The sequence below is a fragment of the Sturnira hondurensis genome, unplaced genomic scaffold (assembly GCF_014824575.4).
Source record: "Sturnira hondurensis isolate 20B ecotype Veracruz unplaced genomic scaffold, ASM1482457v3 Scaffold0008905, whole genome shotgun sequence".
NCBI lineage: Eukaryota > Metazoa > Chordata > Mammalia > Chiroptera > Phyllostomidae > Sturnira > Sturnira hondurensis.
Window position 1 is genome coordinate 1 of NW_028081536.1, and position 26,703 is coordinate 26,703.

Sequence of the window (26,703 nt, forward strand, 5' to 3'; positions counted from 1 at the left end):
GCCCCTTTGGCATTCAGAATGTTGAACAGTGGATCTTGGGGCTGGACAAAGGCACCCATCAGAGAGCATAGAGGTGAATTTTCTTTAAAGGTGGACAAACCAAGTTTCAGTCCAACTTTTCTCTGCTCTGTGCCTGAGGGAGGGTAGCTAGAGTTAAGGAGGCTGCTCTGAGGGTCTCCACAAGGACTGAGAAGGAGCAGGTGTCAGGAGCAGAGGACGGGACCCCATTATGTTCCCAAGTCCCAGAGTGCTCAGTGACACAGCAGCAACACCAGAGTGGCCAGGGCCCACCAGCGGAATCCACTGAGCTGAATAACATCTCCCAACACAAAGGGCCTCGCTAGTATCCCTAGTGGCCAGTGCCCACCAATGGAAACCCTTCTGCCCCCTGAAAGGTGTCCCAGGTACAGGGGCATTCTCAACACACAAGCATCATAAATGGCAAGTTGTCATCTAGGGAACTTTCAAAGAGAACTTCAATTGCACTGACATTAATTACATTTCCGTATTCAAAGGGCCTTGTTAGCATTTCCACTCTGAAATTGAAATATAAGATGCACTTCAAGTGATGCTGGAAAAAAATGTTACCTTATGCTTAATCGATGGCAATGTATCCACCAATTTCTGGAGCTCCTTATGATGTTTCCCTAACTAAAGAAGAAGCAACAAGAAAATATTAAAAACAATTGACACCTCACTTTTAAAACTATAACAGAATGTTATAGTTAAAATTAACCACCTGGTTATTACATAAAAACAAACCAACCATACTACTTAATCTATACTTAAACTGGTAATGTAGAATGTTATAAACATCACTGAATTAAACTAGACAGAGAACAAATGAGCAGGCCGCTTGCTGACAGGTTCAGCATGGCTGCAGGGAACAGTGCCCCTCCATTTAGCTATCAGTTTTTAAATTGAAATTTAAATTCATCAAAATTAAAAATTGTTCCACAGCGGAAGTAACCATATTTCAAATGTTCACTTGTCACATGTGGCTTGTGACTGTGCTATTGGACTGTGCATTTTTATGACATTTAAAATATTTTCATAATAATCTTGCATTTTAACTAGCGTTTATTTTTATCCCAATATTCTTAGAACTTAGCATTGCAATGTTATATCCTTTCATCCTAGAATAGTATATATCATTTAAAGTTAGCAACTTTTTTTACCTTTAAAAATACTCCTATCACAGCCAGACCATTTTCTTCCAGGGCTGCATCCTCAAAGTTTTCAAATTTAACTGCATTCCAATGCACCAGGTGCAGCTGAAACATCATTAAAAGATGGGTTGATACATGACTACGTAGGATGGCTCCAAAACAGACAGCCCTATTCAGTATACAATATTTTAACATGTTTCCTCACCCAAGATAAAGCCACTGGGAAAAGCATACAACAGCATGGTAGAAAATGAAATAGAACTAAAGAACAAGAAGAAATGCATCTAGCAGCAAAAATTAATATTCCTTTCGAATAGAGACATTTATTTGGGGAGAAAAAGAAATTATATATAGCAGAGGGAGTAACATTTCGTGAGGAAGCAACATCTGTCCATTCCCATCTTGATTCGCATGAAACATTCATGTCCCAAACTATTTGCATATAAAGGAGAGATATTTATCATGAGAGAAATTGATTCTCCCTATTCAAATTAGACAGGAGTTGAAGACACACTTCTTTGAGGGAGAACCAGTTAAAACATATTTGTTTTTAAGGTAACACCTAAAACTAAGTTAGGGGGAAAGTTGTTAGAAGAAATTCTCTGTGTCTATCTGCTCCCTATATTTCACTACAAATTATTTCTCATCTATTATTTGTGAATGCTTCATTAGCCAGCTTCCCAAGGAAGACCCTCAAGGTCATAGTTATATTCCTCTCCTTTCTTCTCCTCTCCTGAAGAGGACCCTGATTCAAGTCCTGTTGCTCTTATTTGAGAAACACTCGCTAAATCTTGCTCTTTTTTGCTATTTCTATTGTTGCAGCCTTCATTTACTGGTAGGTTCCCATCACCGATCACTTGAATTAATTGGACGTGGCCCTGCCCTGTTGCCTGGGTTTTTACTCTAACCTATGATCTGAATTTATCTTAGAATTCTGAAAGAATTCCATTTTGGAAATGTAAGGTTCATTTCTGCTATATTATGTGAGACGAGGGCAGTTGCCATTGCATGTGTAATAACTGGGAATTATAGCCCCTGAGAGAGCTATTTAGATTTATAGGCATCCCCTGGTCCTTCCTGAGAATTTCTTTGAACTAGTAACTCAGAACTATCCCCACTTCTCCACAGTTGTCCCAGTTCCCACACTTCTCAACCTACCTCTGCTGGGTAACATTTGCTGTCCACGGTATGCTCAGAGCCCCAGGCATCGATGGCCCCCCAGTGAAAATGGAACTGCTTCAGTCGGTAGTTGTGTTCCAGAGGTCCTCCCTTGATCACTGAAATGGCACAGCCAACAGTTTAGGGGACAGTTTTTGATGCCATGGGAGATGCAGGGGAAAGGCCAAATCTGTGCGTGAACCTTCTATATGAACTGCCTTAAATGGAATACACTGTATTATATTCAAGTATTTATATACTCGAGTTCCGTGCAGGTAATACATGTGAGAGGGGGAGATCTGCACTCTGAATGAGACTGAGATCTAACTATTCTCCAAGCTACATACAATTGTTAAAGGCCAATTCTTGAATTATTTTTACATTCTGCATTTACTGTGAGCAGTTTTTTGCAGGTACAGCAAAATGCGTATCCTTCTCAGCATATTTATCCAATGCAATCTCATAGAACTGAAATATGGAGACAAAAGATATTGTTTATTTTTTGTGGACTGATACTTTGCGTTTCAATTTTGATAGATACTACAGTTTCTTTCCCTTTCATTGAAGTGGAATAGGATATTTACAAGTTAAAATGATCACATATCTCCCTTTGGACACAGTGAACAATGGAATCACACACACACTTCACCACTAGCTTCATTGTGTTAGTCAATAAATACCTTTTGTTTAGACCAAAGTTTTCTGAAACCAGTGAAATCAATATATTACAGTATAGGAAAAATACGTGGATATGAGTTTCTCAAGTCACCCTTCTTCAGGCCTGGGGTGGTGCTGATTTCTTTTTGCTTGACTTTGCTAAAGCATATGAGTTCCTCATTTCTTCCAACTAATCAGCCCCTGGTGATGTCTGTCCATGGCTGAACCAATAGAACAACACGAAAACTATGCAGGTCATCTATCTTAATGATCGTTAGAGTTCAGCACATCATTTGTTGAATTTCATGTACAGGAATGATGGAGTTCAGGGATTCCCAAGGACCAAATACACTGGATATGTCATATAATGGTCTGCTATGTATTGTACTGGCTTTTGGAAATACTTTACCTAACTTCCTCTTTAAAAAGCTGTTTTGTAAGAAGTGAGCAAGACTAGTTTTCTTCAGGGGACAGGAGAGGGGCAGAGCATAATCCCACATCGCTTCACTAAATTAATTGGAGGATGAGACTAAAGTGTACTGATATAAAAATAAAACATCTCACCCAAATCCTTATTTTTCTGTGGCAACACCATATCGTAAGCACAGGTTTGGCAAATATTCGATCTGATCTGTTGAATTAAGTTGAAGTTCTTGTCTCAAGTTAAGTGACCATGGTAGGGGAGAGGGCCACCTTTTCTATTTTATTCCCAGAAACAAACTGGCAACACAATTCCTGGACACTTACTGTGTGTCTCCTTCAAAGATGATGAGCAAGACAGACAGGAGATGTCACCAATAGGTAGTTTCAAGGGCAGGGATCAGAACTGGTCTTCAGGTGTGTTTGGATTCACCCACACAATACTAAAGATAATTTTACATTCATTGCCAACATTTAAATGTGGATGATTTCACATAAAAATCCATACTTCCAACTTACGTTGAGAATGAGATACCGTGACCATGTTGGGCACGCACTCTCACTGGGTGACAATAGGTTGGATAGGAGAGATGGTGCCACCAGTTCTGTCTCCCCACCACAATGTAAGTTCTTTAAATGCAAAACCATCTCTTCTTCCTCTTTCTATTCTGAGCACCTGGCATAGTGCCTGACATTTAGAAAATCCTTGATGAAACCAGGCACTAAAGAAATAGATTGTAAAGTGTCTGTTGGGTTGGTTAGTAGAAACATTACTGGTAACCTCAGCAAGAGTAAGGTCAGTCAAGGAAGATGCATGGATGAGAGGGGCAAGTACATTTGGCAAGAAACAGGGCAAGAAACAGGGCAGAGAAGGGACACAAAAGATAGTGAATTAGAAAGCAGAGCAGTCATAAGATATGCCAAATAATTATATACTTATTTATTTGAGGTCGTTGATGTTTTGTTCTTTTTGCGCTCTAACATGAGAGGAGATTAAACTTGTAAAAATATATATAAATATATAAGACACCTAGCAGAGTGTCAGGTAGCAGCCCATGTTATTTTTGTTCCCTTCTTTTGCCTTTAATGTGGAGGTGAGGGAGCTGGCAGAGAAAGGGATGGTGAAGGGAAAGGCAATACACAAGCCTCATACAAATAAAAGGAAATGCAGGAATGGGCATGAAACTTTTAGGGATGATGGAAACACTCTAAAATGGGATTATACTCATGGGTGCAGCACTCTGTAAATTTACTAAAAAAGCATTACATTGTTTTTTCCAAAAAAGTAGATGTAGGACTGAAAATAGGGAAGGAGAACTTAAAATGTTTGTGAGAGCATTCTTAGTAGGTTCTTTGGTGATGCTCCTAAAAGTGTGAAGTAAGGGAAGCCAGATGGGGCAGGAAGCATCCTTAAGAGAACAACAGGACTCATCACTCCTTCTCTTTAATGCCTGGTGATATTGCTGATGAGAATAATTTCAGAGGAGCTTATCATTTACAGGAATCATCCATGGGACTCAGCCCAGGCATAATTCAGTGTCCTTTCCTATGACATTTTGCATACCTTATATGTACTTTTTAGAATCAATAACTGTTCTACTTGGGGGAGCCAAGTAACAAAACAATGCCCAGCAGAGGGCAGAGGTATGATATGCTCACTTGCCTTCTGTTATCCTTTTAATTTCTGTAAGGCTGGTCGTGATGTCCCTCTGTTTTCTGATTGCTCTCTTCTCTATTTGGGTCTTCTCTTATTTTTCCCCTTGGTCTACCTAGCTAAAGGTTTGTCAATTTTGTTGATCTTTAGAAAAACCAACTTTTTATTTCACTGATTTCTACTCTTTATTAAGACCTTCTTTCTGTTTCCTTTGGGTTTAGTTTGCTTTTCTCCTCCTAGTTTCTTAAAGTAGAAGGCATGGTTATTGATTTCAGAAATTTCTTCCTTAATATGGGCATTTTCATCTATAAATTTCCCTTGAAGCACTGCTTTTGCTGCATCCCATAATATTTGGCATGTTTTGTTTTTGTCACATACCTCATCCAGCTCCTTCCTTTGCACACTTTATTCTCAGTTCCTTGTAAAGCACACTGTAGCAGCATTTCCTACTTTTTGGAGGGAGATTTATAGACACTGATATTTATTAAATCCTTTCCTTTCTAGAATTAGACTTGTTTCTTGCCTTTCTTTCTCTCTAGGATGCCTTTGCTTTCTTTTCTTTTTCTTTATTTTTTATGTTCATTCATTTTTTCTTCCTCTTTGAATGCTATTGATTATTCTGAAACAGCATGGAGAAATAGCAGTGAAGAATAAGCAGGAGATAGGAGGCAGTCACTGAAATATGGAAAAAGAAAGAGGTAGAAAGTTAGGTACTTATTAAAGATTAATGGTATCTTAAAAATAATTGTTAAAGCATAATGAAAAGGAGTTATCTCTTTTGGTCCTTACTGATAAAAGAAGTGGAGAATTAGCAACCTCTTTACAATTTTTCTTGGATTTTGTAAAAAGAGGGTGACACTAATTCACCTATGGAAGGTAAGATTAAGGAATGACTTAGTTTGTTGTGTCTGGAGGTATCTAGAGAGCTATTATGAAGAAAATGTTGGTCACTTGCTTTTCCATAAGAGATTGCCTATGCAAATGGGTGGATAAGAATTCTTGGCTCTATTGCTCAAATGAGAAAAAACATGACTAAAAAATAAAACAAAAAGCTATTTGCCTTGAACTGTCTTGGGATTAACTTACTTGATTACGAAACTCATTAAGCAACTTCCCAAGCTTTCTAACGCCATGAAGCAATAGTATATTGGCAATAGTCCCTAGACTGTCAAGGTCATTAGGAGGCTGACCACCATTTAGGATCCTCAGAAAGAAAAAAGGTTGCTAAGGATCTAACTCGGATTGAGACTAATTAATTGAGGGGATTGCTATGCATCCAGAGTGAACATATGAGAACTGGTATTCTGTACATTGAGTCTGTCCATTAGTCTACCTCTGGAAGGAGTAATGGTAGACCTTCATGGAAGACAAGTAGAGCTCACCACAGTGCAAAATGGTCACCTGGAAGACAGGACTTTAGCTTGCTGTTATGAAGATTCCTGGAATCCTTACACAAAATATAATATTATAGGTTTCCAGTTGAGATGGGGCAAACTCTAGAATTTACAAAAGTTATGATAGATACTGATGAATTTGGAGAAAAGGAGTAATTTCTAGTTTGGGAAATATAAATAAGATGTTTAGGGTTAGGGGATCAGGTTCTACCATGGAGGAAAAAGAAGAAAATTCATGACAACATAGAGATACCTAAACTCTTAAGTCAGACTCGAATACTTCCTGAATCACAGCAGAGAAGTATGTCAGAGGGAAGAGAAACAGAGAGAGATGAATCCCATCCAAAGATCAGTCTGTTTGCAGTTGGGCCAGAGGGCCATGTGTAGGTCTCAGAGCATCGCTATGAAAATACAAGGAAAACCAAGGTATGGTTGAGAATCCCAGAGCCAGGATAAACACAGGAGTAACATCTCTATTTATGCTTTAATTTATACTTTTGCTTCATTCATGAACATTTTTCATGGACTCATTTCTTCATGCTCATAAGAGGAAATTAATTTCCTTTAGATCAGGGTTTCTCAATCTCAGCTCTAATGATATTTGAAGCTAGATAACTTCATGAATGCTGCCCTATCTATTGCAGGATCTTTAGCAGCATTCCTGGCCTTCATCCACTAGATGTCAGTCACATCACTGCCCTCCACTTGTGACAACTGAAATGCCTACAGACATTGCCAAGTGTCCCCAGTCTGTGGGAAAGGAGAGGTGGCAATTTGCCACCGGTTGAACACTTCTCTTTAAGCCTTAAGATATACTATTTCAACTAATAATCATTTTAATCTACTTAGGACTATTTGATACCATCAAATTTGACTTGAAAAAAGAAATGTGCACAGAATTCATCACATTCTAAAGTTTCAGGTAAACTTTGAAATTGTTCAGATTACTTTAGATCTGGCTTGAAGGAAAAAAAGATTCAAAAGCAATATCATGTTTGAATTTAAAAATCTTTTAAAATTGTTTCCTTTACACCACCACTAGACCCCACCCCACCATCACCACCACCACCAACAACAGCACCAACCACCCACACTACCCCAGTGCCACACTACACCACCACCACCACACCAGAAAAAAAAAGAACAAAATAAGTAAAATCGTTCCTTTTAAACTAGGTAACATTGTTTAATTAACAAAATTACCAGAAGGTGAGTTTCCATTTTTCTAATATGCCACTAGTCTTAACTACTTGTTAAGACTATAACCTCACCCTGACTAGTGTGGCTCAGTTAGTTGGGCATTTTCCCACAAAGTAAAAGGTCACTGGTTCAATTCCCTTTTAAGGCATATATCCAGGTGGTGGGTTTGGTCCCTGGTCGGGGCATGTATGAGAGGCAACCAATTGATGTTTCTGTCCCTCTATTTCTCCCTCCCTTCCCCTCTGTCTCTAAAAAAAAAAAAAGACTATAACCTCTCGCACACACAAATATTCTTTTCACCATTTCAAAGGTATTGAAATCTGATCCATTAAATCTGATTAAAAGTATTGTTATTTAACATAAAAGTGTCTTGTAAAGCACACAGAAAATTAATACATATTTATAAACAGTGCAAAATAAATTTTGGACATAGCTTTAATTTCACACCCTATCTTTTATATCAATTATGAATCTATACTTAGAAGTATACATATTTATTAATAAAAATACTACTGATACCAGAAGATAATGTGCATAAGACTAGAAGGGACTATTTTCATACATTGAAAAGGTAAGTCCAATGTGTGTCATTATTGCTAACAACAGAGGTCCATGCTCCCATGGAGACAGTGACATGTGGCCTGTGCCAATGTCAAACTGTGCCTTTAACTCCAGACAAGACTACCAATCTGTCTCTCACCTGATTTATCTGTAGAATCTTCAAATTCCACAAGGAAGGAGTATCCATTATTCCAGATATGTAGACAGGTGGTCGGGTCATAAGAGATGGTGAGCGGTGTTAAGTCAGGATCGTAGACACTGTCCCTCCACCGGATGTTGATGGGTGACTGGCGCTCCCCTCCCGGGACCAGGTCCGTCCTCTCCCAGAGTGGGTGCACTAGGAGAAAGCATATCAGGGCAGTCATCAGGATGTCCCTTATCTGGGGCTACATACCACACAGTTGTATTTCAGAAGAAAGAGGAAGATAGGGGACATGACACACTTAAGCCCTTAAGTACAGACTCAAATACTTCTTGAATCACAGTAGAGAATTATGTCAGAGCAAAGAGAACCAGAGACAGATGAATCCCATTGGGGGAATGATATGGTTCTATTTAAGTGTGCATGTGGAATTCACCTCTTGTGTAAGCAAGCTTTGAGGATTAGGTATTCTGCCAAACCCAGGTAGAATATTATCATTGCTAAGGTTCCTAGAGTTCTGTTCATAACATGAATAGCTATGGACATTATATATTAAGATGTATATACACAGTTTGACCCACATGGGCACTGATGACACCATTGATGCTGATTTTTGTACCAAAGATTCAAGCACCAGGTATTGTAACTGGACAGGAACTTCATTTCTTTAATATGACTTTTTCCTTAATTCATGCTAGCTTTGTCCAGTCTAATAGTACCATAACATACTGCACACCCACTCCCTTAATGGGTGTTCTAACCTGGTGATTAATGGAGTGGGTGTGCAGTATGGTACAAGCCCTTACCATCAAGCCCTTGGACCATCATGGTACAAGCCCTTAGAACACCAGGTTCTGGATAGCATCAAATGGTTTTAGGAATAAAACCATAGGTCTGTTGATTAGGGAACTGTTTGAAACTAAAGATAATATCTTAATCTCATTGTGCTTCAGCTCCAGGCCCATAAAAGCAGAACGTCCCTACCCACCACACCTTCACAAAACTGGACAAAATGACCCTGTGGCTAACATCAGGACCCAATACAATGATCACTACTCCCTCTCTGACCCCAACCAATCAGTAAAGCCCACGGCCCCAACTCCCTTAGTCACTATGATTAATCATTTGTCCCGTATATAGTCAATCCTAATGCAAGCCAGGACTGAGCCAGGTCTTTGAGAATTACTCACCTATGTTTCTGGTCTTGGTGTCATTTCCCTAAATAAACCTTTACTTCCCTTGCTGCAAACTCCTGTTTGTGTTTGATGCATGCAGGCAAAAGAACCCCTTCTGTTTGGTAACAGTCTTTGTGGTAAGTCCCTGATAAATCTCAGCAGACTTCTTCATAACACAGACAGATCTGTTCAGATATCCATGCATGATGGATTGAACCTGAATATATGATTTGGGGTGTTCGAGTTCTCTGCTCTTTAGAGTACCATGGGCGGGTAGAACTCAGACCCACAGGAGAACTAGAAGATATATGAATTAAGGGAAATCATTACTGATGACCCTTTGCACCTCACCCTACTGCTAAGAATGAGTTTAAGGATTTGAGAAAGTGACAAGGCAGCTGCTATTCAGTCAAACCTCCTTGTGTATGGCGGGGTCCCTGGTACTCCTGTTTTCATGAAAAACAGCAACAACAACAACACTAACAACATGAAAACTTGCCTCTGGTTTAGTCTTACAGAGGAAACATTCTTCTCTCTGAAGTAGTTACCCAAAGCTGGAAGTGAAAGATCTTAACCTTGTCTTTTTAGGAAAAAGTGCCCCAGTAGTGTAGACTTAAAGCTCTCCAGGAAGTTTCTACACTAGCGGTTCTCAACAGAGGGATTACACACCCAGAGGACATTCAGCAATGTCTAGAGACATTTTTGGTTACTATAACTGGAAGAAGATGCTACTGACATTTAGTGGGTGGGGGCCAGGGATACAGCTAAACATCCCATAATACACAGATTCTCTGGCCCCAGATGTTAACAATGCCAAAGTGGAGAAATCTTGGTCTAGACCAAAAAGCAGAGGCAAACTCAGAGTATTCACTTTTCTATTTCTATTTTTTAATATAGTGCAGTACTCTCATCTCTAGAGAAGTCTGAAACTAATGTATTGGGTTTTCTCTCGTAGTATGAAAGGATTTGTGAAGAATAAGAACTTTCAGAAACCTAAAACAAAATGTATATGAATTGGTACAATATACTCATATTATAATCGCATTAGACTGCAAATTCCTTGCAGACAGGAGCCATATCTTCCTCCTTTTTTGTTGTCTTGTAGTGCCGTATTTGATACACATCCTTTAATTTTAGTACTGAACTGCTATTGTTGGGATAAAAAGTAAAAAGCCGTATTGGATTTGTGATATTTTTAAACACCTAGAACAGCCTTGATTCAATTTTAAATATGCCTGGAGCAAAGAGTCTTTACATCTTCCCCTCTAAGATATTCCGACTTGTGGCTGGGGACTTGAGAATTTACACTTGTGTATCAGTTTGATATGATTTAAAATCTACTTGTTTATTATGAAAACTGAAGTTGTTTTTAACCGTGAAATTGTTTTGGTCTAAGAATGAATTTGTTTTTATAAGTGAAGTTGTTTTCATATGCGTGACATAAACTTTGTCAGGATGTCATCTCATCTGTTCTCGTTGACACACACTCAGCAGCTAAGCTGCCGAGGGGCCTCACAGCGGCTTATCCCTAAGAGCATATGAAGAAACAACTATGGCAAGGGGACATTTAGCCCATAAATACCCTGAGTTTGGGAGGACTACTGAGAGGGTCTGGCCTGAACAAGGTGGTGCCTTGCATCGTTTTGAGGACTTACTCAGTTTCCCTGGGTCTCTGCCACTCTTATGTATACAGGAGGTATTCATGTCTTCTTTTAAGAAAATATTTTTCAATATTTATCTTTTCTTTGCATTAATAATATGATCAACAATCACAGGATCCTTTTTCCCAATGCCATGGACTGTATTGCAAATGAAGCTGGTATTGCTGTTTATCAAAATAAACAAGACAGTTGATGTTTTATATAAAACCATTTTGTATGTTAACTTGTTCCCCAAACATTTTTTCTCTTTCTTTCTTGGCCTGGTACCCATGTTATTAAAATTCTGTTTGTTTTTCTTTGATTAGTCTGTCTTGGGAGTTCCGTCAAGAATTCAGAAGGGTAGAATGAAAGTAATTTGTCCTTTGCTACACACACATGTGTAATTATCCGCCTCCCAGCTGATATGCAAGCCAGAACTGAGCTGGTTTTGAATCATTTGTGGATTGAATGAAAATGATTAAGAACATCACTGGGAAGATTTCATTCTCCTTTCATCTTTATTTCATATTGCCCAGCTGACCATGTTATTTTTTCTTTAAAAATCTTCTAGGTTTAACTCTCCCTTGCCCTGCCCACAACTTCATACCATGCCTCTTGGTTGCTTTGCCTCCTTTCTCACTCCCCTCTACTCCCTCTTCCCAAACTCTGGCCTTAACATTTTCTCCAACCACTATGACCCTTCCTTCCACTGAACTCACACTGCATTCACTGTCACACTGTTTAGCACTCAAATATGCCTCATGCAATGTGCATTTACTTTATCTGCTCGAAGGGCTGTGTCAAGTTTAAGTACTTAGTGCTAGATTTCTGTACTTTTTCTGCAGGCCGAGGGCTGGACTTGGTACCAGGCACAAAGGATGCACTTAATGCTTATTTTACTAATAGAAAAAAACAAACAAGTTGACACTAAAGCTCTCTAATCTTACCTCTCACCATAGTTTCTGAACTAGGCAAGCAGGTATACCCCAGAACACTTCCTGCATTCACATGATCACACCTGCCTGTTGCTCTCTCACTTCTGAAACCCTACCAGCTCTCAAGGTCAGTTCAAGCCCCTTCCCTGACAACCCCACATTACATTAAGTTTCTATTCATTGTTTGTTACTCCTAGGCAAGTGCTCTCTGTACCTGCACTGTCTACAGGGTCTCCACTCGCCCAGTGTGACTAGTTTAAATTGAGATGTGCTGTAAATGAAGACCACCTAGGGACCTTGAAGACTTAGTAAAAAACAAAATAAAATATTTCATTTATAATTCTTTTTAAAAAATTTTATTTATCTTTAGAGAGGCAGGGAAGGAGAGAAGGAGAGAAATATCAATGTATGGTTGCTTCTCGTGAGTCCCCTGCTGGGAACTGGCCTGCAACCCAGGCACGTGCCCTGACTGGGAATCGAACTGTGATTGTGTGGTTCTCAGGCCCACGCTCAATCCACTGAGCTACACCAGCCAGGGCTATAATTCTTATATTCATCTAATTTTAAAGTGATAATATTTTGGATATATTAGGTTAAATAAAATATATTAGTAAAATTAGTTTCACCTATACACTATGTTTTACCTACATATTTTCTTTTTTAAAAACATCAGGTGTTTTAAAGATTTTATTTATTTATTTTAGAGAAAGAGGAAGGGAGGGAGAAAGAGAGGGAGCGAAACATCCATGTGTGGTTGCCTCTCATGTGGCCCCCACTGGGGACCTGGCCCACAACCCAGGCATGTACCCCTGACTGGGAATTGAACTGGCAACCCTTTGGTTTGCAACCCGTGCTCAGTCCACTGAGCTACACCAGCCAGGGCCACCTACATATTTTCTATATCAGTATAGTTAATTTCACAAATGAACAAAATGTACTACCCTCCAGTTTTATTGGGATATAACTGACACACTATTTTTAAAGAGATAATTAGAAAATATAGAATCGCCTACATGTCTCATTTTTGGGTTCACATTGTTTAACTACTGCACAGCATTATTCTGCATGCCTTTAACTTTTTCTCCTGTTTTGCACTGTACCATACTTTACAGTGAGATGCACTGCTTCCTTATCTAACTGAAGACCACCCTAGTAAGCCTAGGGTTTGGTGCAGTGACTAGACACCCAGGGACTCTCCATGTGACTTTGCGAGGGTGATCCTAGCACATTGCTGTATGAGAGCGTCAAGGCCGCAAAGGGCCCTGCAGTGCTGAGCCTAGTGAACCACAGCACACACATGCAGTTCCTCGTGCAGGAGACCGAGGCCCATAGTCCGTAGCTGTAGATACCCCAGAGGTTGTTAATGCAATCCCAAGGGGCTCTTAATGAGCCCACTGTTTCTCAAGACTTGTTGAAAGTTAATGACAGACAACATAGTCTGGGTGTTCCTGGCTGATATTATCTGGGATTACCAGAATTCCTGGTGAAGAAGACATTACAAAACAAGCTTTTTGATACAGTTAGGTCTTCAACACAGTTCTTGGAAACTGCGACTTTAAGCAAAACAACCTACAATGACACCAATTTTACCACAGGTTCCTTGATATACATATGCATGCCATGGGAACCTAACTCTTATTTATATGAATGAGCCTATGGTACAATTGGTTAGTCACAGTCTCCAAGAAACCATCCCTGATACTAGCTGAGGGTGTACTGTACTATTGCTCTCCAGGCTTTATCTGTGCCCTTCACTATTAATTGGAGAAATACAGAACAACCCTCTGACACAGTTCAGTTCAGTTATAATATAGAGCAATCCTGTCAAACAGACTTTCTCTGACAATGGGCATTTCTAATATGGTCAGTGCTAGCCACATGTGGCCATAACATTTTAATAAGTTTACATTTACATGTAAATACACACACGAGTGTAGTGGCTATATATTTTTTTAAAGATTTATTTATTTTTAGACAGAGGGGTAGGCAGGGAGAAAGAGAGGGAGAGAAACATCCATGTGTGGTTGCCTCTTGTGCACCCCCACTGGGGACCTGGCCTGCAACCCAGGCATGAGCCCTGACTGGGAATCAAACCCATGACTCTTTGGTTTGCAGGTCAGCACTCAGTCCACTGAGCCACACCAGCCAGAGCTAGTGGCTACATTTTATACTGTGCCATTCTATTCAAGGTTATCATGAAAAGAAATGTTTCCCCCTTTTCTTAAAGTAAAGAGATCATGACATAACAATCATTGTAATAAAACAAATCTGAACCATTTCCATTCTAGATGATAGTCTTTGTATTTCATTAAATTAAGAATCAGCCTAATTAAATTTATTTTCTCATGGTCTAAGATTTGATGCCTAAATTTCTTTCACGTGACAATTCCACTAAATTTTATGGGATGATACACTAATTGAAACTGCTTTTAGCCCTGGCTGGTGTAGCTCAGTGGATTGAGCATGGGCCTGCAAACCACCTGATCGCGGTTCGATTCCCAGTCAGGGCACATGCCTAGGTTGCAGGCCAGTTCCCAGCAGGGGACTCACGAGAGGCAACCATACATTGATATTTCCTTCTCTCCTTCCCTTCCCCTCTAAAGATAAATAAATAAATCAAAAAAATTTTTTAAAAAGAAAGTGCTTTTATTTTCTTCTTGGATATAGGTGCAAGGCTTTTATCTATATTTTATCATGTTATCAGTGTCCACAGTTAGGACTAGGACTGCCAACATTTACTGTCTGCCACCTGAGGTAACAGCAAACAGCAACTGGAGTTTACAGCCAGGGATTACCTGGGTGGAGGGTGGGCAGTGAAGTAAAGCAGGGAGCCCAGGGCTCTAGTGTGATGCTGCTTTCTGAATTTGCCGGATCCTCCCCCTTCACTGACAGCTTCATCTGCTTCAGCCCATGTTAAATATGGTCCCACCTGAGGGAGACACTGAGGCTATGATGATGAGAAAGATGGTGATGAGGATAACCATCCCAGGACCAGCACAGCTGCTTTCCAGTTATCTTTGCAAACCCTCAACACTCTTGGGTCATTCTTGGTCACAAGTCAGCAAACATGGGGCCTCCTACTGGGGTACTGAGCTGCCAGAAACAATGAATATTGGTTTTATGCCAGGACGTCAGAAAAAGACCTGCCCACTGGCCCAGGGAGTAGAGACTGTACTACTGTCCTGGGTGAAAACAGGGAGAGAGGGCATCATATGATAAAAGCCAAATCAAATAGTGACTGTTTCCTGTGCTTCTTAGCAACTTACCAAGAAGGACATCTGATGTGGGAATTTAATCAAGGGAAGCCCCACTTTTCCAAGGCACCACTACTTTTTTTGGTCAGCAAAACAGAAGTAAAATTATCCTAAAAATATGAGCATATTGGATTTTAGAGTTATATCTTCCTACTTTCTGTTTAAAAAGTAACTTTATTAACTGGATAGTAGGAGTATTTTTTTCCGCTTTCTCGTTCAAAGTACCAGTGTTGAAAATAAGCCAGTCTGGGTAGGATGTGGGTCTGCTGGTAGGAAGCCACACCCAAAAACCAGAAATATACTTTAACGCTGGCCAGTTCTTTTTATTTATTCTAATCTTTTTTATTTGTTTGTTTTCAAGTTTTATTTTAACTGTTGTTCTAGTACAGTTTTCTGTCTTTTGCTGCCATCCCAGCCCACCCCCGGTGCTCCCCCTCCCTCCCATTTCCACCCCCCTAGTTTTTGTCCATGTGTCCTTTATACTTGTTCCTATAGGCCCTTCCCCTTTTCCCCTGAAATTCCCTCCCCTCTCCCTTATTCTAATCTTTTAAGTATGTTTTATTGATTAATGGCTAGTTCTTTTTAATGAGAACATAGTCAACATGGGAGGAAACAAAATACACTATCAATAAAAATATATTGATGGAGCAGTTTCAAGTCTTTGGATTTAGCTAGATTATGATTCCTAATTTACAAGCATTCTTTTCTTACATATTTTTTGTTGTGTGCATATGAGGTCAAAGGAGACTAAACCCAAAGAGAAAAACTAGAGAAACCAGTTCTAGAAGAAAACTAACATTTGAAAACTCAGAATCAGCCCCTTTAAAATAATAGAAAATATAAAAAAACTCCTCTTCAACAATATACTTATCTATTTCACCTTTCCATAAACTTGAACCCATCTCTCCACAAATACACAGGTTATCCTCTGCTATCATCTCGATGGATCTTAACCAGGGGCAGTTTTGTCCCCCAGAGGTCACTTGGTAATGTGTGCAGACCTTTTCTGTTCTTACCGCTGGGCAGGGGCTGTTGCTGGCATGTAGTGGGTAGAGGCCAGGGATGCTATCCACCATCCTACAGTGCACAAGACAGACCCCAACTACACAGAACCACCCATCCAGGTCAGTAGCACCAGAAGAGATAATCCCTGACTAACAGAGACGTGTATGTAACTGGTATTTCTGCAGGGGATGAGATTCGAGAGGTTTCAGCGAAGACCATCTGCTGTGTTTACAGCAGAACACACACTTGACAAGTTGGTCAGCTAGAAGTAACTGCAATTGCTAACTCAGGAAAGAACACTCCAGAGTATGCAGCTACTGTTCTGAACTGCTAACAAGCATTAATACGCATTTTCTAGAAGGTTCAGATCCACAGAAATCATTCACAGTCAGTGGATCAACCTTAATAAAAAGACAATGCTAATAAGAAACAATATAGAACAGGTTCCAAAGTACTTGGAACTGGGATATCTCCCTTGTCCTATTTCTGTGTGATACCATTTTAAAATGTTAAAACTGGCCCTGGCTGGTGCGGCTCAGTGGATGGAGCACCAGCCTGCAGACCAAAGGGTCACCAGTTCGATTCCCAGTCAGGGCACATGCCTGGGTTGTGAGCCAGGCCCCAAGTATGGCATGTATGAGAGGCAACTACACATGGATGTTTCTTTCCCTGTCTTTCTCCCTCCCTTCCCCTCTGTCTAAAAATAACTATATAAAACCTTTTAAATATATTAAAGCTGGTCAAGAAAAGCACTTCCCAACTCTTACTGTGGTCATCATTTTGCAATATACAAGTGCGTGAAATCACTATGCATCACACCTCAGACTTACACATGTTATATGTCGATACAAACCCACTCTGGAATGCCAGTGACATCCTATGTACAAACCCTTGACACATGTGATTGTTATGAAACTACAAGCCTCCCGCTTGCTTTGAGGTAGCAGTGTACTCACAGGCTCGGTTCCGGGTTTTGTAAGTGCAGGTGTAGAGGCTGCAGGGCCTCACAGGCATGGACCTCGGAATCTGGAATTTTCTCCACAGTGTTTTGCATGGAGAAGCTTGAAGAATGATTCTCAGGCTACTCATCACCACCATCTTTGCCTTGAGGTCTGGGTGAGATTGCAGAGAACTTGCAGGAACCTAATAACCCAGAGGCAGGAGGACAAAGAAGGAAAAGCTGTAAGTAGTAGAGACTGCAGATCATGTGGAAACCTCTAAGTAGAATGACCACACTCAGATTATCTGCACACACCGTGGGGACGCAGGAGGCCCAAACGAGAGTCAAAGAGTTTAGCCACTCTTGTTCCTGAAACTCACTAGTTACCCCCGCACAACACTCCCTGGCTGTTTGTCATGTCCACTTTCTGCCGCTGCCTGCACACTGGCCATGTGGACTTGAGTTCTTCCAACACCCGAGGTTCCTTCTTCCCAGAACCACTCTCACTCCCTCAGTGCCTGGTTAATCTATGCTTTGATAATCACACCCAACGTCACTTCTTAGAAGCCTCCCTTGACCATGCCTCTCTTTATGATCCCAATGCACTCTTATTCTTGGTCATGGAGCTCATCACGACTGAATTAAATACCTCATCAGGAATGTAATTTATGACGTCATCTCCCCAGTATCTAAGCCCCAGGGTGGCAGAGACTCTCTTTCTCTTAGTCACAGCTGCATCTCTTAGGGACACAGTGCCTGGCACACGATGGCTGTTGGGTGAGTAGGTAGAGAAGACCTTGGTGATAGGAAAGACCTTGATCCTAATTTCAAGAACTGAGAATAATGAAGTGACTACTAGTATGTTCTCAGTATTAAGGTTTTTTCCTCTTTCTACATGTCACCATCACCCATTTGTAGGTTTATTTGTACATTGGAAACATTTTAAAATGCTTGTGTTTAGCCCTTGCTGGTGTGGCTTAGTGGACTGAGTGTCGGCCTGTGAACCAAAAGGTTGCTGGTTCGATTGTTGGGTTGCGGGACAGGTTGCCAGTTGAGGGTGTGGGAGAGTCAACCGAGCAATGTTTTCTCCCTCTCTAACAATAAATCAGTAAAATCTTTTTAAAAAATAAAAAAATTGCCCTGGCTGGTGTAGCTCAGTGGATTGAGCGCGGGCCTGAGAACCACACAACCGCGGCTCAATTCCCAGTCAGGGCACATGCCTGGGTTGCAGGCCAGTTCCCAGCAGGGGACCTACGAGAGGCGACCATACATTGATATTTCTCTCTTTCTCTCCTTCCCTTCCTCTCTAAAGATAAATAAATAAAATATTATAAATAATTTTAAAAAATGCTTGTGTTTTAACAGCAGGGTCTCATATCTCTATCTATAAGATCTGAAGGACCCCCAAAGTTCTGCCTGATCTGAAAGAGAAACATACCCAAATATGAACCTAACCTGGACTTACAGGGATGGGAATTCTGCCAGTTTTCATTTTCATTTAAACATTTACTGTCATTTCCTTTACTCTGGGCAGTGTATTGGGTGCTGGAATGAAAGATGAACAAGGCCATAAAAAGAAATTAAGTCCTGCTGCATGTTACAACGTGAATGAATCTCAAAAACCTGATGCCAAGTGAAAGAAGCCAGACAAAAAAGGTCACACATATGGTATGATTCCATTCATATAAAATACTTAGAAAAGGGAAATCTAGAGGTAGAAAGCAGTTTGGTGGTTGCCAAAACTTGGGGGGAGGTGAAACGGGGAGCAACGGATTCATGGGTATGCTTAGAAAAGGGAAATCTAGAGGTAGAAAGCAGTTTGGTGGTTGCCAAAACTTGGGGGGAGGTGAAACGGGGAGCAACGGATTCATGGGTATGGGGTTATATTTGTAATTATATTTTAGAACTAGACACAGGTGGTGTTTGAACAACATTATGAATGTACTAAATATTCCTGAATTATATACTTTAAAATGGCTAACTTTATGTTATGTGAATAATAAAATAATGCAAATGGTATGGGAAGAGAAACACATACCAATCCAGTTCTCAGTAGGCATTAGAGCTTCCTCAAATTCTGCCTAAGGCTTATTAGAGGCCTCTCAACAGTTTGGCAATGCCAGGAGAGGACAGGTGCCAAATAGCAGAGAAAGAGAAATTGAGAGGCCACTAAAGACAGTATGTACTTACAGACTTGAATTTTACTGTTTGTACCTTCTTTCCAAGAAGAGTATAAGATATAAAAAAAAGCACATTAGGATCCCCCATAGTGCTGAGAAAGGAGGCACCCATTCTGATTTCACCCTCTACTCTCTTCATGCACTTCACTGCTATTCGCTGGCTATGAACTAGCTCTTCTACCCTGTACCACTGCCCTCAACTCCACCAGATCTGAGCTACAGGGGAGAATGCTAGACCCAAGGGAAAGGTGGGGTGTGTCCAGTGACTACCCTGAAAAGGACAACTGAGAGCTCCAGGCAGAACTCTTTTCAATTAGCTATTAATCCAAGTGCCTGGACAAGTACTGAAAAATGGGGTGTGACAAGGAGCCAGCTTCCAGTCTCATGCTGTGCACTGTTGTCTGCAACACTTTGCTAATGAAGACACAGACCTCAGGGAGTGGAGATGCGGGTCACCACATACAAGGGCACTGGTGGAAGTTCTTGAACCCCACAGAGGCTCCTTACCTGAAGGCTTGACTCCCTTCCTGGGGTCTCTAAGGCAGTGACACCTAAAGTATGCCTTCACTGATGAAAGGGGTTAGAAATTTTCAAACCAAGTTAAAGTCACTTTTGTTCATAAGTTTTATGTGTGTGTTTGTATATATATATGTTTGGAGGGAGCAGGCATGGCAAAATGTACATTAATTCTTCCTTCTGTTGACTTCCATTCCCAAATTGAAACAATAATGAGTGACTATCTCATCCAAAGCAGTGTGTTGGGTAAAGATGAAAAGGTCATGTTTTCTTATTATTCTCACAAGCTTGTAACATACAAGGAAAAGCTATTTAAACTAACAACTTACGTTATTTTAGTTACCTTTTTTAAATTGTGGTAAAATATACATAATATTTATCATTTTCACGTTTTTAAAAGTGGCATTAAATACATTCACAATGTTGTGTACCCATAACCAGTATCTATACCCAAAACTTTTTCATCATTTTCTCTATAAACTCTACCCTCCTTCCAACTTCACAGTTGGCAGCCTAGGTAACTGATCCTTGCTCTAGCTTCAGAGTCATCAGGAAAGCCCTAAGGCAAGGCCGAGCTGGTGTAGAAGGCTAGAGGTGAATTCCAAGGCAGTGTTCATGCCTTGGGGACTACTTTGCATTCTGCAATCATGCTGTCGGTGCACAATGCCTAGGGTGGTGGCTGATGATAACTCACCCATAGTAAGTGTCTCTCGTCCATTTCCAGACTGGCTCTCTAGGACCAGGAGGGCACAAGAGCTCCAGAGGTTCGGGTGTCAATCAACCTCACCTTCTAGGTTGTCCTCCTCCACAAAGCCCACCCAGCAGTGGACTGCACAAAGTGGTCTGGAAGACTGAACTTCTGTTTGTCTCCTAAGAACACTGCTGATCTTACTGTAGGGGACACTGACTCTGAAGATTACCTTGTGCTTTGTGACAAAAACAAAAATTAAATCCCGTAAAATCCTATTTTTTGTAATAAAGCAAACTGTATCTGAAGGTCCCATAATTCCAAGTCTGTTAAGGTGTTGGCCAAGCAGATGCCCAGGGGCTACATGGAAAAGCCGGGATGGTTGGGGATTTGAGATTAATTTGTAGAATATGAATTTCCAAGGGACTGGAAGGCTTTTAGATATTATTCCACGTGTATAGGAGGAAGCACAGATGGTTTCTGATGGTTTCTGATCAGCACAGTGCATGATGCATGGGAGTGGGCAAACAACGGAGCCAGGGAAGCCCGGGATGAGGTGATTTCTTCAACCATCTTTCATTCAATCCCATCACTCTTTTATTCTTTCATTCACCAAGATACCAATCAAACATCTATTAAATGCCAGACATCATTCTAGGTTTGTTGGAGAACAAAACAAAGTCTCTACCCTTGTGGAACTTACATTCCAGTAGGGAAAAATAGATAATAAACAATACATAGGTTAGTTATAGAGAAAATTATAGTATGTTCAGTAAAAAGTAGAGTAGACTAAGGTGAATTTAGAGTGTCATTGGGAAGGGGTGTTGACTCTTTAAACAAATTGCTCAGGGGGAGCCTTATTGAGAAGGTGAAAATTGAGCAAAGGATTGAAGGAGGTGAAGGAATTCATTAGACGACTATCAGGGAGAAGGGTATTCCAAGCAGAGGGAATTGCCTGTGGAAACATCCTGAGGCAGAAGTGTGTCTGGCACATACAAGGAAGGGTAAGGAAGTCAATAGGGCAAAAGTAGAATCAAACAGAAAGAGCATAGGAGGAGATGAGGTTGACAGATAACAGACACCAGATTGAGGAGACATCCAGGACATTGTAAAGGTTCTTTATCCAACTCAGGTTTCTGTTTTGTGTGTGTGTGTGTGTGTATGTGTGGGGCAACCTGTACATTGTAGGACATTTAGTAGCATCCCTGGTCTCTACCCACTAGATGCCAGTAGTACCCTCCTTCCAACTGTGACAATCAAAACCATCTCTGATTTGCTAGTTCTAAGATAGTTTTTTTAGCCAGCTATAACTTTTTTATTAAAAAATTCACTGAAAACAGAAATACATCAAATGTCTGAGAGTAAAATAATTAGAAAAGCTATATAAGGCAAGTAAATTTTTCCAGCAAAGAAATAAAAACTACGAAACCACCCCCCAAAAAAACAAAACCATCTTTAGACATGGCAGATGGCCCTTGGAGAACAGGGATCACCTCCAATTTGGAACTACAGCTCTAAGTGAAATGGGGACAAAATGAAGTTTTTGAAGCAGAGGGGAGACACAATCTGATTTATATTTTTAAGAGATCATTCAGGGTGCTCTACTGAAAGTCGACTGGGATGGGAGGCAGAAAAGGAGCATAGACACCATTCAGAATAATCTAGGGGCTGGAACTAAGGATATTGCGGTGAAGGTGGTGAGAAGTGGTTGGGTGTTGGCCACACCTTGGGAATACAGCCCCTAAAATGTGCAAGAGAGGAGTCAAGGATGACTAGAAGATTCTTGGCCTAGGTATCTGGAAGAATGGAGTTGTCACGAGTTGAGATGAGGACAGTAGTGTGTGGAACAGGTTTTGGGTGGAAAATTAGTAGCTCAGAGTTGGACATGTGGAGTTTGAAATGAAATCCCAATAATCCAAGCGGAGAATATGAAGCACTGAACTGCACAGAAGTAGAGTCGGACAAGGCCCTTTGCATTCAAGAAATCACCATTTTGGTCAAAACAAAACAAAACAAAACAAAACACGCATAAGTTTTGCATTCAACTCGAGGGGAGAAAAGGGAAAAAGCTGAAGGTGGCTTTGTGATTTTACAGCTGGGTGATGCTGATGGTAGAATGGGGATACACCCTTGATCAGAGAAACAGAACCTGGCATGAGGTGGAAGGGGAAAGATGACAATCCTCACTTAATTATACATTGGATTTGAGGTCCAAGGTAGGGCTGAGAGGAAAGGTGCAGGAGAGTTGGCAATACAGTTCTGGTGCTCAGGAGAGGCTATAAGGCTAGAGAGAGAAGGAACACTCCTTTCCTCCAGGAGTAACAGGTGTAGAGAGGAATACAGGGAAAAAATGGAGTGATTAAGGTTGGCAAGAGATGGAGAAGGAACAGTCAAAGGCAATCAAGAAAGGAACGGAGCACAGAAGGCCAGAGGCAAGGAGGGTTCCAGGAAAATCTGAAAAAAACAGACACTCAGTATAGCTAATGCCAGGCTACAATGTCTCTAATAATACATGAGATTATTTATACTCAAGCCTAAAGCCAATCCTCTCTGTTACATTAAAAGTTATAGAGATGGTTACTTAAACTTACCCAAGATCTTATAAAATGCAATCTTGTTAAGCCACAAATAATGTTTAATTATCAAACATAATACATAACAATAAACTACTACAACATTACTGGATTTCACAGAAAATTTGTCCTAAGTCTATCCTTGAAGATGGAAGCTTTATCCTAAAAATAAAAGGTTAAAGTGAGAGGCAACAAAGTGTTTGAGATTTGAAAGAATAGCTATTCAGGAAGCACTGACTCAGGCAGAAACCCAAAGAGTGTTCTGATAAAGTGGTGAAGGCCAGGGGTTTGCATGAGAAAGGAAAGGAGAGTAAGTGCAGGAATAGAAGGAATTTCTGTGGGTGTTAATAAGCAAAGGAAGGAATTTCTATAGCTATAGATAAGCGAACAGAGTGATGCTAAGTTTAAAGAATGTCTTTCATTTTCTGCCGTATAGTCATGTCTACTTTCCTATTAGCATTGCAGTTGTTTGGTGTACAATGCCATAGGCCCAGTCCGAAGGCTACGTGCCCAGGTTTAGCCATTCAGAGGTTTGAGGAGTAAGACGAGCAAGGCAGTTTCTTTGGGAGGACAGCTCTAATTCCATTTCGAAGTAACCCCATTCATATTAATTTTTAGAGAACCATAGACTGGATGGGTCTCAGGAATGCTAAGTTTTCTATACTACATGACCTTGCTATCACTAATTATTTATGTATATCTTTGGATTTTACTAGCACATCTCTTATCTGCTGTTTTGCAGACTTAGATATGCGTGGAAAAGTGAAAATGCTGAAAGCTTTGAAAGAAGTCATTGATAAGTCATGTATTTCTTAAATGACAAATAGTTTGAACTCTGCCTGACTAAGCCAATTATACACATGAAAAAGAGACAGCAAAGACGTACCTACCAAAGGTTATGATTACGTTAAAAAAATCCCTTCATCCTTATCAGATTGGCCCTTAATTTTCTCACCTCCTGATTTAGAAAGGAAGTCAGCCTCTTGCCATTCTCTGGATTAGAGATTGTTTCCATGTCTTGACTGAGAAAGTGCAGCTACCTCCTCTCACCCACTTTTTTCCCCTGAAAGTATGTTTCTAATCGGGGGTTGCCAAAGGTTTCAAAATACATTTTAGTAACTACTTAGTGTGCTGCAACTAACTTCCCAAGTGTAGCCTACCCTCCTTCCATCAGATTTCTGAAATCCTCACGTTCACTCCTTTGCTCACAATTCACTCAGTGTTCACTGCACTCAACTGAACCTTCACATCCTCTCCCCTGGCTCCAGGGAGGTGTGTACAGGCACAGAGAATGGAGTCCTTGCTGCTCTTGGCCTTTTGGTGAATTTCAGTCCTGGGCCTGACGTAAAAATCACCTGAGTAAAGGCAGAAAGCCCTGCGTAGCTGAAATGTTTCAATTTCCAACATATCCAAGAACTGTGACTGTTCTGAGGGATGCACTGGGGCAGATCAGGGGTAGGTTCTGAGGCAGCTTCCCTCACAAGAGAAATCTGGTTACTCCTTTGCACATTGCAGCAAGACTTTAATAGCAGAGTAAAGATGACCAGATTTATCAGTAATGGAAGTAGGGGAAGCAGAAAGCAGTGGGGTTTTCAGTGGCTGGGAGACAACAAGTTCTATTCAAATTAAGGTGTACTCATTAACTTTTTGCACCTCTCCAACTTCCCCAGTTAAAATACATGGGTTTTGAATATTAAAGGTTAGCCACCTGCCTCAAGGCAGTAGCATTTAACACCCAATGCCACAAAAACCCACTGCCATCAACATTTGTACTTGTCTGGTTTTCCTCCAATTCTGGGGCAGGGCACAAAATGAAAATGCAAGAAGGAATTGCAAAACACAGAAGCCTGAGATTTGTCCCCCTGACAAAGCTGTAATGCTGATCCCCTGCCTTGGGGTGGGGCAGGGGGTGGCTGTGATTCCAACCACAGCCCCTGGCACAGTCAGGGGATGGAAGAAATACAATCCTGACCCAAGTCAGTCCCAGCTAGCCGTGCCTTGGCTTGTGGAACCAAAATCTCAGATTTGTAGTCCTTACCCTTGTGTCCGGCTATTTCACAGCTTCTTGAGTTATTAACAGCTAACCATCCTTAGCAAATTTCCCTCCTAAGGAACTGTCCTCACACCCCCTACAAATTCCCTGGGGCATCTGTTTCCCCGCAAGTGCAAATAACCCTAAAGGAAGTGCAGTCCTCCGGTTGGTGACTCCCATAGAAGAAAAGGGCTGCGGGGCGCGGGAGTGGGGAGGGGAGGCAGGGAGGGCAATGCCCCGCCAGACTACCCAGTCCGCCGGGCAACCCACCCGGACCCTGGCAATATAAGCAATCCTAGCTCCCAGACAGGCGGGGCGGTGCTGGAGTATATGAGGAGTGTCCAGCCTTCCCCGAGTCGTCCAGCCCCTGTTGCAGCCCGGCTCCACACCACCACACCGCAGTGGGCCCTTACCTGAACGCAGTGGGCCCTTACCTGAACGTTTTCCGAAGAGCACGAATCTTACTCCGGAGACTCCAGCTTGCAAATTTAGCCATCGTAGCCACGCCCCCTCGTCATGCCCCACTGCCTTGGCCACGCCCCCACCTCTAGACCATGCCCCATTTGACTGGTCACTCCACCTCCACGTCCTTACTTGCTGCCCTGGCCACACCACGCCAGAAAGTGCCACTCTGCCTTTGGCTTTTCCAGCCCCATCTCCCCATAGTCACATCCCTCTCTCGGGCCTGCTCCTGTGCTACCCGAGGGCCCACCACACCTTGGTTCTGCCCCTCCGCTCCTCTCCGGCTCCGCCCTTCCTATCCCGCCCCTGCCTAGCTCACGGCCCTCCCTCTTCCCTGGCGGGACTTGGTCGCAGAAATTCGATGTCGCGTGGGCGCCCCCCCCCCCCAACTTGTCTCTAGAGAAACCTCCTGCCCGAGTGCTGGCGTCATTTTGTCCAGCGAAGTCAAACTGCAGGCTTACAGGCGGTGAAAGACATACCATATGATGTCACCTATAAGTGGAACCTAATCAACAAAACAAACAAGCGAGCAAACTAGAACCAGAGACACTAAAATTAAGAACAAACTGACAGTGACCAGAGGGGAGGTGGGAGCAGATAATGGGGGGGCAAGGGAGAAGGGTGGTCAAGGAGCATGTAGAAAGGACATATGGACAGAGCCAAAGTGGGTAGGTTGAGGGTGGGAAGTGGGAATGGCTGGGGGCGGCACATCGTGTTGGGAGAAGGGAGACAACTGTACTTGAACAACAATTAAAAAAAAAACCCTACAAGCTTAAGAGCCTAGTCTAAAAAAATGACTTTCCTCGGGTTTTTACCATTCCCAAACATCAGTATGATATACTAAGAATAGGTGGTTCCGGAGGGAAATGCAAACACTGGACAGGCCACCAGCTGTGCTCCTTCCTCTAGTTTTCATGTCCACTTCACCGGAGTTTCCTCAACTCAGTT

At 41.4% G+C, this 26,703-nt stretch overlaps 1 protein-coding gene across 1 annotated transcript; it reads right to left on the reverse strand.

Moving 5' to 3' along the window:
- Positions 1 to 561: 561 nt before the first annotated feature.
- Positions 562 to 25,828, reverse strand: CA5B (carbonic anhydrase 5B). Its single transcript, XM_037056306.1, has 6 exons — positions 25,728 to 25,828; positions 17,321 to 17,507; positions 8,353 to 8,550; positions 2,328 to 2,446; positions 1,179 to 1,274; positions 562 to 651 (listed from the first exon to the last, which is right to left on the reverse strand). The coding sequence occupies exons 2-6, from the start codon at positions 17,460 to 17,462 to the stop codon at positions 562 to 564; spliced, it is 645 nt and encodes a 214-aa protein (XP_036912201.1). The 5' UTR covers positions 17,463 to 17,507; positions 25,728 to 25,828.
- Between the last annotated feature and the right edge of the window lie 875 nt (positions 25,829 to 26,703).